The sequence below is a fragment of the Pholis gunnellus genome, assembly GCF_910591455.1.
Source record: "Pholis gunnellus genome assembly, chromosome: 15".
Taxonomy (NCBI): Eukaryota; Metazoa; Chordata; class Actinopteri; order Perciformes; family Pholidae; genus Pholis; species Pholis gunnellus.
In genome coordinates this window covers 11,044,016-11,061,757 of record NC_136542.1, presented here as the reverse complement: position 1 = coordinate 11,061,757, position 17,742 = coordinate 11,044,016, and the positions used below count along the sequence as shown (strand labels likewise).

General features: G+C 44.8%; 1 protein-coding gene across 1 annotated transcript in view; it reads left to right on the top strand.

Annotated features, from left to right (window-relative positions):
- Nucleotides 1–17,742, top strand: part of kidins220a (kinase D-interacting substrate 220a) — a 42,259-nt gene that overhangs the window by 10,357 nt on the left and 14,160 nt on the right. Inside the window, 14 exon segments of the mRNA XM_079174962.1 lie at nt 241–339; nt 609–707; nt 822–999; nt 1,158–1,322; nt 2,017–2,196; nt 2,401–2,566; nt 2,772–2,923; nt 3,054–3,154; nt 3,261–3,446; nt 3,628–3,768; nt 4,587–4,824; nt 4,967–5,052; nt 7,567–7,711; nt 8,132–8,294. Coding sequence (XP_079031088.1) covers nt 241–339; nt 609–707; nt 822–999; nt 1,158–1,322; nt 2,017–2,196; nt 2,401–2,566; nt 2,772–2,923; nt 3,054–3,154; nt 3,261–3,446; nt 3,628–3,768; nt 4,587–4,824; nt 4,967–5,052; nt 7,567–7,711; nt 8,132–8,294 — 2,099 coding nt within the window.

The following is a 17,742-nucleotide window of genomic DNA, read 5'->3' as shown; positions in this document are numbered from 1 at the left end:
TATGTGATATGTCACACTGCTACTCCATGCTGTTTAGTTCTGTTGTTTCTTGGTAAAGTGACTTTTAATCCATGGGATCACACAAATATACACACGCATTATTGCTATATAAACAGACACTCCTTGATGCCCTATACATGTGTGTATATATATATATATATTTCTCTATATATATCGCACTAGTACAGTTTCTTTTTTCTACGATAAACAACAGTATTTGCCTTGTCCTTTCCATGTCAGGATGGAAAGACTGCCCTCTACTGGGCAGTGGAGAAAGGCAACGCTACCATGGTGAGAGACATCCTGCAGTGTAACCCCGACACCGAGAGCTGCACTAAGGTATGGCACACTCAGTCAAACGTGCTCTCTGTTATCCTTTGAATTCCTCGATTGTTATTTCCAAAGTATCATGTTCCTCTGATGACCATAGCAACCAGACAACCGGGAATATTTCCTTATAACAGCCTACCGCAGGCTTTGTTCCTTTCTTTCTAAATAAATACAACTATTGTGTGTAAGCAGTGGTATGTTTTTCACTTATATGGTGTTGATTCATTGTAAATGTAAAATTCAGAATGGTATTGATGATGTGTGTTGTTGCATTTTAGGAGGGAGAGACCCCACTCATCAAAGCCACAAAAATGAGGAGCATAGAGATAGTGGAGCTCCTGCTAGATAAAGGAGCCAAGGTGTCTGCAGTGGAAAAGGTACTTTTTTAAAACATACTTGCACAGTACATGCAACAGTACTTTTATCACGTTTTTTTAGTTTAGTGATCTGAGTGTTTTCCAGATAGCTATTCCGTGTTTTTCTTCCTTCAGAAAGGGGACACACCCCTCCACATCGCCATTCGAGGGCGCAGCCGGAAGTTGGCTGAGCTGCTGCTGAGGAACCCCAAAGATGGCCGCCTGCTTTACCGCCCAAACAAAGCTGGCGAGACGCCGTACAACATCGACTGCACCCACCAGAAAAGCATCCTCACACAGATATTTGGAGCCAGTATGAACCATTTTTCCTTCTCATTCAGGACGAATTGTGTGACAAAATATGCTCTTTGCATTGTACTGATATCAGGAAATAATGAACAGCTTTACTTTGTCTTCTCTTCTCTTCTTCTGCACTATTTAACTGTTTCTGTCTCTCCTATTCTTTCTCAGAGCACCTCTCCCCCTCTGAGTCCGATGGAGACATGTTGGGTTATGACCTGTATAGCAGCGCTCTAGCAGACATCCTTAGTGAGCCCACCATGCAGCCCCCTATCTGTGTTGGCCTTTACGCTCAGTGGGGCAGCGGGAAGTCTTTCCTTCTCAAGAAACTGGAGGGTAAGTAAGCCCACAGCATTCAAAACGGTCTCATAAAAACATGAGAAGTACTTATTGGGAAAATTAGCTTTGTGGACGGTGCCTTTCCTCAGTTTCTCTTAATCCGTCTGTAACACTTTGTTATGAGGTTAAATTGTTTCCACGCGTCCTAGAAAACCTGGAAAATGATTTCAACATTCTCCTATTTTCCTTAATTAAGCAGATTTGCCATCTGAAAGGGCAAAGTTATGTTCAGGATCATATCGACGTTCAAATGGTAGTTTATAGACGAGAGTATTTTAAATAGTCTGCCCTAATTATGTTGTGGAAACGCTGTAAACACGCCCCCAAGTCAGTCACATGGTAGCACGTGCAGATTGAATGACAGTACATAATGTTGCTTTCTTCCCAACTTGTTTTAAACAGTTGAATCATGTCATATTTGTTTGCATGAAAACAAATTAAATAAAGTTGATGCATAATTTCTAAGAATCAGAATGAGAAAGCACGCAAAAAACGATTTCATAGATAAGTTATAGTTGTAGACCGTGCGTCTTTTTAATCAGACTTCCAGAGAGAGAAACATATTAGTGTCATACCAGCTATAGATCATCACTGGAACAGTATGTCTAGAAAAGAGTGGGAACCCTAAATGGGTTTGTTCTCATATTGCTTCATATCCTCACATATTTCTTTCCTTCCTCTTGTCTGTCAGATGAGATGAAGACCTTCGCGGGCCAGCAGATAGAGCCATTGTTCCAGTTCTCGTGGCTGGTGGTCTTTCTCACGCTGCTGCTCTGCGGCTCGGTGGCCGTGGTTCTGGGCTTTACTGTCGATCCCCAGCTGGCTATCGCCGTCTCCCTCAGCCTCCTCGCTCTGATCTACATCTTTTTTGGTGAGGAGACCGATGAGCTAGAAATGCAACACTGGTGTTAAAGATGAAACTTTTCTGTATGATGCGTTTAAAACAGCTTTTCCTCACTAGAGCATGCTGTTATACAACCAACATGAACTTCTTAACTTATCATTGATTTTTAAAGAAGACAACTTGGTGATGTTTATGAAAAGGACTTAACGGTTGAACCTCTACTGTCTCCAGTGTTGGTGTACTTTGGAAGTCGGCGTGAGAGGGAGAGCTGGCACTGGGCGTGGGTCATCAGCACCCGTCTGGCTCGCCAGGTCGGTTACCTGGAGCTGCTGCTCAAACTGATGTTTGTCAACCCCCCCGAACTTCCTGAGCAGACCACCCGCGCACTGCCTGTCAGGTGACAGTGACACACACACACACAAATACACACACTAACTGCTATCATTTCCTCAGGTCAAGGAGGAGTACCATTGATTATTACATGTATTATTGCAATTCTAACAATCTTGTTCAAATGAATGCTTAAGTCCCAGTCCCGTCTGAGGTTTGCTGTGTAACTGAACAATTAAAAGCATCGTTTCTGTTTCTAACATGTCACACAGGTTCCTGTTCACCGACTATAATCGTCTGTCCAGTGTCGGAGGGGAGACCTCCATGGCTGAGATGATCGCCACGCTCTCTGATGCCTGCGAGAGGGAGTTCGGCTTCATGGCCACCAGACTCTTCAGGGTTTTCAAGAAAGATGAGATCCAAGGTGACGTTTCTGTCTTTGACTTTGGATGTCAGTCATGTAATGTTTGTTTCAGCCAGCGCACAAAGTCGAAAAGTAAAAGTGATTTGTAATCGAAGTGCGTCTCTCTCACATTATCCTCTACCTTCCTCAGGTAAGAAGTGGAAGAAGACATGTTGTGTTCCCTCATTCGTGCTGTTTGCCTTGACACTGGGATGCCTGATCACCGGTATAGCCTTGTTGGCCATCTTTAAGGTAGGTTAGAGGTATGAATCGGTGACACTGAGTTTAAATAGCGTGCCTTCTTACCACGAGGGCACCGGACGGCCTAGTAATCAGCTTCACCGCTTTTATTTCCCAGGTGGACCCTGAGAATTTGACAGTGAATGCAGTGCTGATAGCCATGGCCAGTGTGGTGGGCCTGGCCTTACTGCTCAACTGTAAGACCTGGTGGCAGGTGGCCGACTCCGTCCTCAACTCCCAGAGGAAACGGCTGCACAGTGCTGCCGACAACTTGCATAGGCTCAAGAGTGAAGGATTTATGAAGGTAGACTAATTGACTTTATTCATTGTACCCAGTCAAATGCAAGCCATTCGACTTCCTGTTTTCATGGATAAAGGGGCATTCCATTATGCTTGTGAAGTCATGACACTGTAGTTCCCAATCCAATCAATTTCCCCCTTCCTTGTTTTTGAGACATTGATCTTCTTCCCCTGTCTCACACCAGGTTCTGAAGCATGAAGTGGAGCTAATGTCAAAAATGGCCAAAACCATAGATGGCTTTACCCAGAACCAGACACGCATGACCGTCATCATCGACGGACTGGACGCCTGTGAGCAGGACAAAGTTCTGCAGATGCTGGACACGGTGTGTGTTTGCACAAGCTTCTGTGCGTAGGAACATAAATGATGAGTGCAGCTTTCCTATTGGCTGATAAGCAATTACACTTTTCAACAACATCTGTCCCTCAAACAAATGGCTGCTGCCATATGGCCTTAACTCTCCGTGGGTCTTTCGCCTGTGCACACAGCGCCCACACACCTCCGGCACTGTGCGGCCTCCCAGCTGCCTTAGCGCGCCTCCAAGTTGAGATTCTTCCTCTTCAGCTGCTGTAATAAAATGTCCTTAAGTCAAATGTTGTTATTTGATGAAGAAATCCCAGTGAAGATGGCAACATCCTGTGTGCTAATGTAATATTCTTTACAAGCACCCCCCTAGTCACTCTGAAAATGTTTTTCGTACCAAATAAAGTGCATTAAAGAAGCAGCTCATGTAGTGGAGCCGTGGTTGATGCTCCTATGGGAGGAGGGGTTAACAAACCATGTATGCATGAAGCACAAATCAATGTCCTGTGACACTTGGACAATGTCCCTTAGTTGGCAAAGTGGGAAATCCCCAACACCATGTGCTCACACAAGTCGTTAAGTTTAAGTTCTACAGCTGACTGTTGCCTCTAGCTGTCGTGTTATTGTCGATTGTAAACTTCCCATTTTAGACATTAAAGTAGTGGACACTCCACAGAGGGATCTCCTGTGTTAGCAACACTGTAGAGACCCTGAAAGCATTTTATTTTTCTTATTACAAACAGTACTGCAGCAGGTATCAAAGTTTGAAAAACATATTTTATTGAATTACAAGAAAGGTGGTGAAAGATTTACACAGCAACTCACGGTTTCTCGTTCCAGGTGAGGGTACTCTTCTCCAAAGGCCCGTTTATCTCCATCTTTGCCAGCGACCCCCATATTATCATCAAAGCCATCAACCAAAACCTCAACAGTGTGCTGAGAGACTCCAACATCAACGGACATGACTACATGAGGAACATCGTCCACCTGCCGGTATTCCTCAACAGCAGAGGTCTCAGCACGGCCAAAAAGCTCTGTCTGGCAGCGCCTGTCAATGGAGAGAGCTCGCCCGCTGAAGGTAAAGGACAACGGCAAATATACAACATATTGTCAACGCATATATGAGGATTGCACACAGTTGCACAGATACAGTTCTATTTAAATAGAGGCTTGCAATGTGTTTATTTAAGGCCATCTCTTTCTGTCTTTTGTCTGTCCAGGATGGAATGAAGACATGGACAGGAAGATGTCTCAGAGCAGCGTGGACCAGGCCAAGTTTGGCAGCAAGAACACCCTGAACCGCAGGGTAACAGTCATTCCAGTCATTCCAGTCATGTTTATCTGAATAGATCAATATGTCACACAATGTTTTGTTGGGGTCTACAGCCCCAAACCCAACAATGTTCTTTAATAATGAAAACAAGGATGCACACAAACAACATGCTATGGGGGAGGCAATCCAATGAGTACCCCCCCCCCCCCCCCCCCCCCCCCCCTTCTAGTACACTGGGGATGCAATATGAGACATGGGTGGAAGAATCATAATAATAATAGATGGGCAATATTAGAAATACAAGTCCAAGAGTAGGATTATAATTAATCATAATAAGATGCACCAAGGGCAATATATCAAGCGTTGTTTATTCTACTTGTCACCCTAAATATACACAGTTCACTCCCCGCCCGAACCCTTGACAACAATCAAAACACAATAACAACAAATTGCAGAGAATGTTTTGATACCAAATTAAAGCGGAGACAGAAAAAAATAGTTTGTTTTCCCACAACACTCAAATGTTATCCGGAAACATCATACAGTTGGAAATGAATGCTTAATGTCTTCACATTAATCAAACACAATTAAAATGCAGTTAGTTCCACCATCATGTGAGTAGAAAACATTGGATTAGCTTTAGAGATCCTCACTGCGCTTTCTTTTCGTTCTCCTCCCTGAAAGGAGGTGGGGGTGGGGGGGGGGGGGTGGGGGGGGGGGGGGGGGGGGGGGGGGGCAGTGCAGTGCAGGCGTGGTGTTTGGCAGGCAGTGCAGAGGCCAGAGGACAGAAGGAGACACACAGATACAAAAGGAGAGGTGCTCGGTATGCGGCCAAGGTTCCTGGTGTAATTGATGTAATGACTGTTTATCCTTCCTGCTGCGTTGCCACAGCCTAATGACAAGGCCTAGCAGCAGTGGGTCCCTGTGACAAAACACTGGCACCAGGTCTGCTGGCAGGAGGCTAAGTGACTGCTGCTGTCGCTGATGCCTCCCCCCCCCCCCCCCCCTGCGAGACCTTCTCCCTACCCCTCCTTCCTTCCCGCCTCCCTCTCTTGTTTGTTTGTCTGACATTTGTTTGTACCTCGGGTTTATCTTGTACCCTCAATTATTGTTGTTGGCCCTTCTATTATGGGGCGGCGTGCTCTTTTTATTTGCCCTCTGCCACGAGCTAGCTCTTGGCAGGAGGGCCCTCTTTCTACAAGTGGAGATTAAAATGAGGGCAGAAGGGGAAAATGAATTAGTGGCTCTCCATTTTCATGTGGCTTTTGAAGTTGTGGATGGCATTAGGAATATCTCTCCCATCTTATTTCCACTTATTGTGATTAAATGAATCCCTATTTTCTAAGGAAAGTAATTATTTCCTGGAACTCTGGATGCAGCTCCTAAAAATAGAAGAACCACCTTTTTAAAATATAAAGTTTTTTTACAAAATGAAAGAGAAGAACCCTTAGAAATAAGCAGATACAAAACAAATCATCGAAATGAACCAATGACGCTGTAAAGCTACAGTAAAGATCAACATACATATTAAAAAGTCCGCCACAATGGACTGTCTGTATGGTGGATCTTTTCAGTTCTCACTGAGTGCTGGCCATATGTTTCATCTCCCCGTGAAAGGGGTCATGAGACCGGCGTTACGACTTCAAAGTCAACCAAAAGCCTCGCCTTGGCTCATGACCATGTCAGCCGTCTGATATCATCACAGATGTCCTCTGCTAGATCTGTGTCAATAGCTCGCTTTCGTGTCGTGACTGTTCGGCTTCGGACAGTGGCTCTTTGATTTGTATTTGCAGCAAATCGTATGTTACGATCTTTTTTTATGGAAAAGAGAGATGATGTAGAAGAGAAGACTGAAGAAGCTGATCGTTAAGAGGGACAAAATGAAAGAAACAAAATGCTTTTAATTGGTTTCACTCACACCTCATAGGGTTAAGATGCAGACCTTTGCTGGATTATTATCACAATTAGCACAAGTTGAACTGCCATTAATATATTACCGTAAGATAATTTAATGTAAGTACAGTTAAAGATGAATAGGGTGCAAAGGAAGTCAAGAATATGAGCACATGGTCTATCCACACATCTACCTGTATTCCTTAATATATCACAGCATACGGTTAGACCATGGGGTGAGGTGACATGGTGATCCTGACACGCCTCTCTCCTGTCTCATGATGCACAGCTTGCAGGGACGACACGCAAGTAATAAAACATTCAAGGGTCAAGAGTAATGTTAACGCTTCTGTTTCACGTTAGCTGCGGCTGTACTGGTTTTACATCTGTGACTGTAAGACAGCTCCTGCTTTCCAACTGATAAACAGCTGTTTTTTTGACAGACAGGATTGCTGGTTTCCACATAATAATAGAAAACATAATAATGAATAAAATTGCCATTCTGATACGTTTTGAAGTTCCATTAAAACAACTCAAAGTCGTGGAAACATGTTAATCTTTGCTAAGCCAGCGGGGAAAAATTGACGACATGTCAAACTGTCGCTCTTGTGATCTTTGAATTTCTTTCTCTCTTTGTGAACTCGCTCTGTTCAGGACACGTACCGGCGTCGGCAGATGCAGAGGACCATCACCAGACAGATGTCCTTCGACCTGACCAAGCTGCTGGTGACCGAGGACTGGTTCAGCGACATCAGCCCACAGACCATGAGGAGGCTGCTCAACATCGTTTCTATCACCGGTAAAGAATAAACTGCCCTCATCTCGTTATATTAACAAACTACATTTTGTTTAAACTGCAACATTTAAGTTATTAAGTCTCATTTTACAGGGATCGAATGGTAAAGTTTAGTCATCCTGAGGATGGAGGAGGAAGAAGATACACAAACAAAGCTCTGATGGGATTTAGTGTATTCAAAATATACTGTATTTGATTTATGACGAATAACATATTATGGTTGAAATCATCTTGACATTTCTTAGATCCTGATAACACACCACTGACTTCTAATGCTGTGTTCAAACTATCAGCGTCACAGCAACAGGCTACAAGTCATTTTCAGTTAAAGCCGGTGACATGAAGCTACAAACTGAGGGCCCGTCGCTCTGATTTTGAAAGAAGCGTTAAAAAGACACTAATGCTTTGCACCGTCGTTCACAGGTCGTCTGTTGCGGGCCAATCAGATCATCTTCAACTGGGATCGTCTGGCGTCATGGATCAACCTGACAGAAGAGTGGCCTTACAGGACGTCGTGGATCATCCTCTTTTTGGAAGAGAGCGACGGAGTGTCGGACCAGATTGCTCTCATGACGATCTATGAGAGGTACAACACACGAGCACACCGACGGACACAATCACCCCGTCCGAAGTCATCTGATCTACGAGGTGTACGGGCTTATTCAATCCACCTGCAGAGTTTTTTTTCTTTGTTCCTTTCGTTGTTTTACCTTTTTTTTTTTGGCCCTCCATCACTTTCTTTCTAATGCAGGGCATAACATTTACATGCTGAGGTTATCTTTAACATAAGACCAAATGAAAATGAGGTCATATGAGTTTAGCTTAAGGACCCAGAGAGAATCAATGCAGAGTTGCTTCTGTGTCCTGACCGGCCAGAGGAGATCAAAAAGCCAGAACAGAATCTAAGAGTCAATAAACTATAACAATTCTTGATATTCCTGATATTCTTTGATACAAACAACTGTGACCAGCAGATGGCAGTAGATGATTTTGTTTTTGAGGACTACAGTAATCCAGAGTCCCTGCCAGTGGCTTTGAAGAGCCACACTAATTGGCAACTGACCGACATATTTTGTAATTGCGCATAATGCACAAGGTACATGATGTCGGTATTATAACCTGGACTTCTCCAGACTCATGAAGGGCCGCATTTCTTTCAAACTGGACACGGAACAGTTGACGCTCAGACATGTTTGGTTGAGCTGTGAAGTGTGTCGCTTGTGTGTTGAGAGTGTGACAGTGTGACTGTTCATGCGCTGTACATGTGTGTGTGTGTGTGTGTGGTCATGGATGCTTTTAGGCCTGTTCACCACAGACGAGAGAAGGAGATCGACACAGGCCTGAGAAGCTGGGTCTGTGCGCTGCTGTACATCAGTCGATGGCCTTTAAAGGTTGCACTCTGTCACAATACACTAGTGCCTACGACTCCTGCGGCAGGAAAGCGTCACAGACAGTTACTGTCAGCCGGTCGGCCAGCTAGATTCAGCAGACAACCCTCCCTCCCCCCGTCTCCAAGGCAAACCACTGCCTCATTAGACCAGGTTTATGCTGTTTGGTTTTCAGAGGACAATAGGCATTACTTTCCAATTTTTGTATACGGCAGTTACATGGGACAGTGAGAGGGGAGGACAGAGTACAAGGTTTTAGATGAGACACATCTTAGTCACAAGGCTGTAACTGAATCATTTTTGCTGAATGTGATGATCTCTGCCTTTTTTATAAAAAAATACGTCACTACACTTCTCTATTATATATCTTTATCATGTTTAAGTATAGTGGACACCCTAAAGGAAACGTCCACACTTTTACCATAATTACTGTGGAAAATAAACCTTAAGAGATATAATTATACACTGGTACAGCCATAACATTCTGCAGTGTTTCTCCATCTCACCAACGGCCTGGATTCAAGTGTCTTCACCGCAGCATTTGGATTGTGCTTACGCTGCTCATTAGACTTAATACGGTCTTGTTTTTGACCAACGGTCCTGTCTTCCTTTATCTTCGTCCTCATTGGGTGTCTTTCCAAATGGCTGCTCTGTTCTGCGGCGGCCTTAATGATGATGACAGGAAGCCTCAAACAGGCTAAACACAACGCCTCGCCTAGAGGCCTTATCTCTTGCACTAATCTTCCGCTGATAAGACTCAGGCCTCTGTCTGTGTATCTTTTTTTTTTTTTGTCCTTTCTTCCCTGCACAACACACGCTCACACACATCACATCTTATTTCGGAGCTCAAATTAAACCAGTGGACCACTTCCTGTGTCTTTATAGTTAGCATCGTTTTTTTCTGTTACCGCATGACCCATGCTGGTCAGATCGTGTGTGTGTGTGTGTGTGTGTGTGTGTGTGTGCGCGCGCGCGCTTCGTTTGTGTTTTAACACGCATACATGGGACGTGTTGTTGTGCGCGACCATTTTTACACGGCGGAACTGCGCATCCTCTGGGCGTTACTAAGTGAATATATTAGTGGTGAAGTGAACGTGGGGGTGAGTCAGCCCCTTATAGGTCAACTGTCGCCCTGCATCTCAGTCACAACGCAGCACGCTCTTCCTCCTCTCTCCTCTTTGTAAGGCTTACAGCTCAGCAGGCCACAGTACACAGAGCATCAGAAATATTACATTTTGGAAATCATAGTCTGGATCAGTCGTATCACTAAAGTGGGTCTAAAAATATCTTTTTGGTTTCCATCCCCCTCTTTGAAAAGGTTAAAAAAAAGCTAAATCCAGTTTGATACTTGCCTGTGATGTTTTCAATGTAGCTCAGTTAAGACTTCATGCCCTACCTAACCCTCTAAATTAACACTAAATTGACCCATGCACTACTAAACCACGGGCACATATTGCACGAGTTTCATAAAGTGCCTCTCGGTGATGGAGGTGACAGCGTCTGTCTGTGGCATGTACCTGAACTCCTAGAATAGAGAGAGAGAAAATGAAAACACACGCCCACCTTCCCCTCATATCTCACACAAACACACACGCTTTTCAAAACAGCTAAAAGCTGTTTTTAGCAACTTGCCTGGCAATAACAAGTGCCATGAAGGGCTGTGAAGTGTCATTGTAGGACACGGCGTGAAGAGAAATGCGTAGCGCTAATTCCCGTAGTGGGAGTGGGCCAGCACAGCCTCTCCTAATCTGATGGAGAATGTGTAATCGGTTAATAACCTCAGCGATTTCTATCGTCAACGGTAAGATGGGGGGGGGGCGACCCAGACTATTGCAAGGTAGCAGGGGGAGAGAGCCGTGTAACAAAGATGGCGCTGTCTGTCGGTAGGAGATATTGGCTCAAAGCAATCACATACGCACAAGTGCAGCTTAAATGTTTCTCTCACTAGTTCTGTAGCCAGCGTCGTGGCCTGCCCAGCACACCAACACAAAACAAAACAAGAAGTGTTTTGGACCGACCCTCATATTTGTGGCTGTCGAATTAATAGCCCTAGATCCGTGTTTTGAACAATGTTTTTTTTTTTTTTACGAACACTAGCTAATTGAATTTGGAGCCTCCAGCCTTGTGACTCTCCTTTTTCAGCTGTATCATTTCTTCCTCCTCAGTATCTCCGATTCTTCTCAGGAGTCAGTCGTTCCTTGCTTTAGCTGCCATTAGAGGCTTAATGACTATAGCTAACCTAGCTCTATCGTGCTTCATGGTTATTGCATTAAAGCAGCCATTTCCAAAGACTGGTAATGGGCTTTTTGTATGTTTATTTCCTTGATGTTGTTTTGGAGTCATTACATTACAGGAAAAGCTTCTACTGAATCGCTTAATGTAGAGTGATTCCAGGTTTCTGAGCGAGTGCAGGTTCTGGATGTTGCTCAAGGACACATCTTTGACACGTGGCGGGGGGGGGGGGGGGGGGGGGGGGGGGGGGGGGGGGGGGGGTATTCTGTCACAAATCAATCACTTCCTAGACGCACCCCTTTCAGTTTGAACTCCTTTTTATCCTTCATGAGTGGTAGAACAAGGTTTGATTAACCAGAAGGACATTCAGGAGATAAGTGCCCTCACAGTTCACCTAAAGACACTTGTATCCACTTCAAAAATAACATTAGTATGTTTTCATTGATCATCGGAGCGCTAACATGCAAGGTTTTCCATAAGTTTCAATACGTGACATGACAGAAAAACTGATATTTTTATGAAATAACATCATAAGGAAGCCAAAGTCAGTGAACGAGTATAGTGCAAAGTCATCTTTGATGCTTTTCTCATCTCATTTGGACTTTAACAATACGTGTGTGGCCCCCACAGATGTGAGCACATCGGCCATATCAAACACGAGTTGATCGGGATGTCTTTCTCCCCGATGCTGCTTTTGATTCACAGACAGTCTCTGGCATTCTGAACTGTGACATAGCATTGTATTTCTGCCAAGGTCAGGACACCATCTCCACCTGTGATTGGTTCTTCTAGTTGAGTTGTTGCATAGAACAACTGCCGTGCTGTAAATGGGTAGAAAGTAATGACGATTCCTAGTGCCTGGGTAAAGTTCTTGCCTGACTGAAGCTCAGCTTCAGAAATTGTTTCTCGGCAAGCCGTTGGGATATTGTGGAGTATATTACACTTCAACGGTGGGGCGGGCGTATTCGGTACTGAAATGGGCGTTGACAGAAAACTAATCAGTCACACAGAGTAGCATGGAGGTATAAGTGAAGACAACATCAGGGGACGTGATCAGTCACTTCCTGTGTCTCTAGAAACACCTTCAAGTACTGTTCAGGAAACTGTGTCAGTCAATGTGTTACATTTTTTGACAGTGGTGATTTGTTTTAAGGGACATAGTTCTGTGTTTTGGTTGAGGGGTTGGACCTAATGATGTGTGGGGGCGGGTTCAGTCGGCCCCTCAGAGAGTTTATTCTTGGATGCCAAGATCCCTTTTTTGGTACTCTGAAAAAAAAGGTGTCTCTGGTCCACTGAGCAGGTTCCTGCACGGCTCTGACATCTGGTGCCCTGTCTGTGCCAGGATGCCCCCGCCGCACTCAGGAGTGTGTTTCTGGCGCTGCACCTGAATCCTCTGTTCATTACTCACACACACACACACACCCACACAAACATACAAACTATTGCACATAAACACGCTAACACACGCATGCACAAGTTGTGGCAAACTGCATGCACGCTGTAACCGAAACAAGCACACATACACACTATTTGCAACTACAAGCATTTGTGATTGAACATATGCATGCATAAACCTTGTGTGTGTGTGTGTGTGTGTGTGTGTGTGGTGCGCATGCAACACACACACATATAAACACACACCTACACCTCGCTCTCACACCAGTGCAAGAACATATGTCACCCCCAACTCCTCCGAGAATCAGTATAATTAATCAGACCCTGAGATGCAGGCTGCATTAAACACACACACACACACAGGAACACAGGAGAGAAGTTGTTGTCAGGTAAACTTGTAGTGTTTATGAAGTGCTGTTCATTGCAGTGTCACCGTGTTTGCCAATATTTGTAACACAAGTCTCAAACTCTTGATGCCCTTTATGATTTTTACTCTTTTTGTCACAGCGTGTGATACTTTCTTCTTCTGCGTTTTGTTGTTCTGACCCGGCATTCATCAACCAAACAATCAAACCTCTCAGAGACGTGGCTAGAAACAGGCACTTCTCGGACACTTCAAAACTTTTTTTTCTTTTCTTCACTAATCGCACTCTGAATGAATACGTAGCCAGGCAATTCAGTCTTAATTAGAGAGACTCTTATCCCAAGTACTGAAACATTAAGATGACACTCTCTTCATTCAGGATTACTTTAATTGGCACAATTATTATAATTTGGTTGCAATTATGTGCCGGCATAAAAGTGCTGTTCCAAAGCTCATGCGGGTGATTCCCTTTATGTGGAATCTTTTTAATAAGCGCTTAAATATCTGGCCGCTCCCAAAAAAAGAAAAGGGCGAGAGCCTATTCTTTTCTTATGATGAATACTTTTGAACTTCTCCTGCCCTCAAATGAAAAGTCTTTATTCTTTGCAGAGCTGTCTATTGTTCATGTGAATTCCTGTCATTCGTGACACTTTGTCATCTAGATGCACGGCAGATGCCAAAAAAAAAAACCTCAATATTTTCCCCCTCTCTGTGTCCTCTTCTGAGGAAGCTCATTGTACGCGGGCGTAATCCCTCCAGGAGTAAAACTGGTAATGCCATCGCTCATTGCACTGCCATTCGAGGCCCGAAAGCGTGTGTGAATCTGTAATGGCTAGTGTGAAACCACCGATGTCTCAATAGAGTTCTGGCTCCATCACTGATAGGACACTGGCATTGATTCTACACACCAGTGTGCAGACAGACCCCCTGACTGACATGTTGATAGATAAAGGCCCAAGTTTGGTTGGTGCGAGATAAAGATGAAAAAAAAGGGAGAGCGTTGTGATTTAGATAAGAAAGGGCATAAAGAGAGAGTGAGAAGAAAAGAGATCCCAGTCTCAGGAGGTAAAACGAGGTAAAAGAATTAAAGTGTGTGAATGCTGTAGAGTATCAGTCCGGATACCAGCAGGATTAGAAGAGTTTACCACTGGTGTGTTTCGTGCCTCAGGTGTGTTCAAAGCCTCAGGTGATGCTGCTGCTCCAACTGAGATAGTCCAGCCGGCGGACACACACAGATTCATGCACATGTCCCCTGGGTCCAACATGACTGTTTATACAGTGAAACCGGTCCTCTGGTGTGTGTGTGTGTGTGTGTGTGTGTGTGTGTGTGTGTGTGTGTGTGTGTGTGTGTGTGTGTGTGTGTGTGTGTGTGTGTGTGTGTGTGTGTGTGTGTGTGTGTGTGTGTGTGTGTGTGTGTGTGTGTGTGTGTGTGTGTGTGTGATACACAGTGCATTAAAAGCACATATTGTGGTCAGGCTGCAAACTATGTAAGTGGAATTTGGATTTACATTTGTCTGCAAGAACATCTGATAAGGTTATTTATGCGTGTGTGACATAATAGTAATGTACAAAAATTCAAAGACATACCATGTTGTGGTAAACGCTCTCATTTCATATTGTGTGCACTTATGTTAGAATAGAGGATATTTCAGGGTGCATTTACTGTAGGGTGAGGGAGACACTGGTTCTTCACATGGTTTCGGTTCACGGCTCTCCTTAAGCCTTTCAAGTCATCCAGTTTACTCTTTATGACATGCAGCAGTTCAAACAGCCACCTGTGTGATTTCTTTATCATTAGACATTGTTTATCTTAGGAAAGGCACCTCACTGTAGTCTGTCATCGTCGTCTGGGCAATTCAAGCCCACAATATCATAAACACTTTCGTCGTACATTTTGTTTTCTTCCAATTGTCAATAATTTGAGTTGGTTTGATGCATTTGTGTTATGTAAAATAATAACAAAGCAGCAGAGGGGGAGCTTTTTCCATTTCTTTTCAAGATTTTTTTAACGTTTGCATATTCCTGCCATAACTGTGTGTGTGTGTGTGTGTGTGTGTGTGTGTGTGTGTGTGTGTGTGTGTGTGTGTGTGTGTGTGTGTGTGTGTGTGTGTGTGTGTGTGTGTGTGTGTGTGTGTGTGTGTGTGTGTGTGTGTGTGTGTGTGTGTGTGTGTGTGTGTGTGTGTGTCGTTCGTCGTGCGTCCATTCCCTCAGGTGTTTGGCGCTGGTGACTCAGACATGAATTAGCCACAGCCAGCTCCACCACCGCTCAACCCCTGCTGAGCTCCTCGAAATGTAAAATAAATTGTGTACAGGTGACACAACAGGAGGCGTGTGTGTGTGTTTGTCAAGGTGAGTTTCTGATTTTGTGTGGACCACGTGATGGACGGAAAGAACGTCATGCAGCAGCATTCTTTGTTAGAAAATCCCCAAAGCCCTTTTCATTTCTGTAAGCTGAGGTTGAAGGATTAGTCTAATTGGTCTGAAACAAGAGAACTGCTCTGTTCCCTTTTTGCTCAAAGCCTTAAAGAATCATTTCAAATGCACAAAAAGAAAAAGAAAAAGCCTCTACCACACCTCTGACTGGCCTCTGCTCTTTAGCCGTAGAGTCGTCCATCAGTGACGACGAGGTTGGATTAACATTTAAATGTGACACTGAGATGGGAGGAAAGGCGAGGAAACCCATGAGAAGCAGACATCTGCCCGATACTCCGGTGTTTCTGTGGTGTCGAGCATTGCCGCTGATCTCTCTCTCCCGCTCTGCTGTCTCTTTGTGCCGGAAGGTGGTGGTGGTGGGGGGGGGCTGATTATAAATAGCAGCGCAGGGTTGCAAGAGGGTCGGCGCTGACCTTTAAGTGGACAACGAGATTTGCCACTCAGCCGGCGCGGAAGCCACAGGCTCACTTTATAGTTACACACAGACACACACACACGTATGTGTACACACACACACACACACACATATATTCGGCCCTTAACTGACGTTAACATCCTGGCCCTTCAAAGGTCAGTGCAGGTCGGGCCCTTTTAGGATATGTGTGTAGAAACCACACAGAAATGGCGAAGAACGACTGGGCAAGCCCAAAGACGGCGAATTAAAGATTAGGGCTATCCGGCCTATATCGGGAGGGATCACGAGTGTTCCTTTTCTTCCCCATCGTTGCTTTTTAAAGCAGCTTTTAATTTGGCGTGTGATAATGCTACCAACCGCTGTACAGCTCAAGGATTTAGTTATCAGATTTGTCTGCTGAGGTCTCTCGAGCAATGTGCTTCAGAGAGTTCTCAACAATAAGGAGAGGCTTTTCCTCGTTGCCATGAACTCAAATTGGAGAGGAGAAGCTTTTTTCAGTTTTGCAATAAGACACACTTTCTTTGTCTGGCTCTTTCTCTCCTCAGCACGCGCGCTCATAGACGTTCTCCTATCTCTCTCTCATCTTATTTCCGATGGACACGTCCACCTTTGTGAAGTTAATCAGAGGATTACTGGTTCAGCCTGAGAATCCCGAGCTTTATTTCTCACATTCATCACTCGGCGTATAGATTTTAGCTCCATAACAGACCTATTCCAGATGGATCCTATCAGCAGAGCACATTTGTCTTTACTTTTGCAGTCCAGCCCACTTAACTCCGCATCATACGGCCTATCAGCTGACCATTGCAGCTATCAAACAACCACATGCGCCGATATGAACTCGAGCGGTGCAATTAGTGTCACAATGAACGGACTTTGCCACGGCCCTAAGATGCTCCAAACTCTTTTTTTTGGGGGGGGGGCGCATAAATCACCAAGCTGAGGTTTAGTGTTTTACTATTTGTCAAGAATGAGGCCTTAGTTACTCTTGAGTGGAGGGTTCAGTTAAGGTTTTTGGGGTCTGGAACAAGTAGGCTCCGTTTCGGCGCTACACATGAGTTTAATCAACATTTCAGGGAACCACTGAGTCCTGAGCTCGTCTCAAAGGAGAGGCCGCTCGCTTTTTATCAGCCTGGTGTGTTTCCCATTAGCCTGCTTGTCTCTGCGGTTTGCTTCGGGATGCACAGGTCCAGCTCTGTACAAGAGAGTTTAAATTATTGGACTAAACTTTGCCACGAATGTATATGGAAAACAGACGCTGCCACAAGTTGTAGAAAGTTAAAGAGACACGGAGGTAAGCGGAGACAGAGGGTGTCCACAGTACTCAAAGCATTTGATTCAAATCAAGGAAATTCGCCTGGATTTTAAGTAGACAAAGAACATGGCGTCATCTAAAGTGAAAACATATTTAGCTCTCTGCCTTTTGGGGTGGCGGAGGCTTTGGCAGCTTCCAAGTAACAATAACCTCTCTCAGCGTTGAGGATGCGAGTCCACGCGCCAGCTCGCTGCTCTGTCCGCCTGTCCACTGTTTTCCCAGAGAGGGCCTCGCTGAGTTCATCCACACGCTTGGCAGACACCGTGCCAGCGACTCTGACCAAGAGAGGAATGTGCCGGACCCGGGTCTGGTTAACTTCTTCACCCACACACTGTTGTACTGGTCACAGTGTCTGACACTGAGACTCTTGAGCTTCTCGTACACAATGTGCACAGGCGTTTGTCTGTTCTGCAGGCATCTCGCTCTGTCTTTGGGCCCCTTTATGGAAATGTTTGGCAGCGAGACCACCTCTTTGTGGCGCGTGTGTGTGTG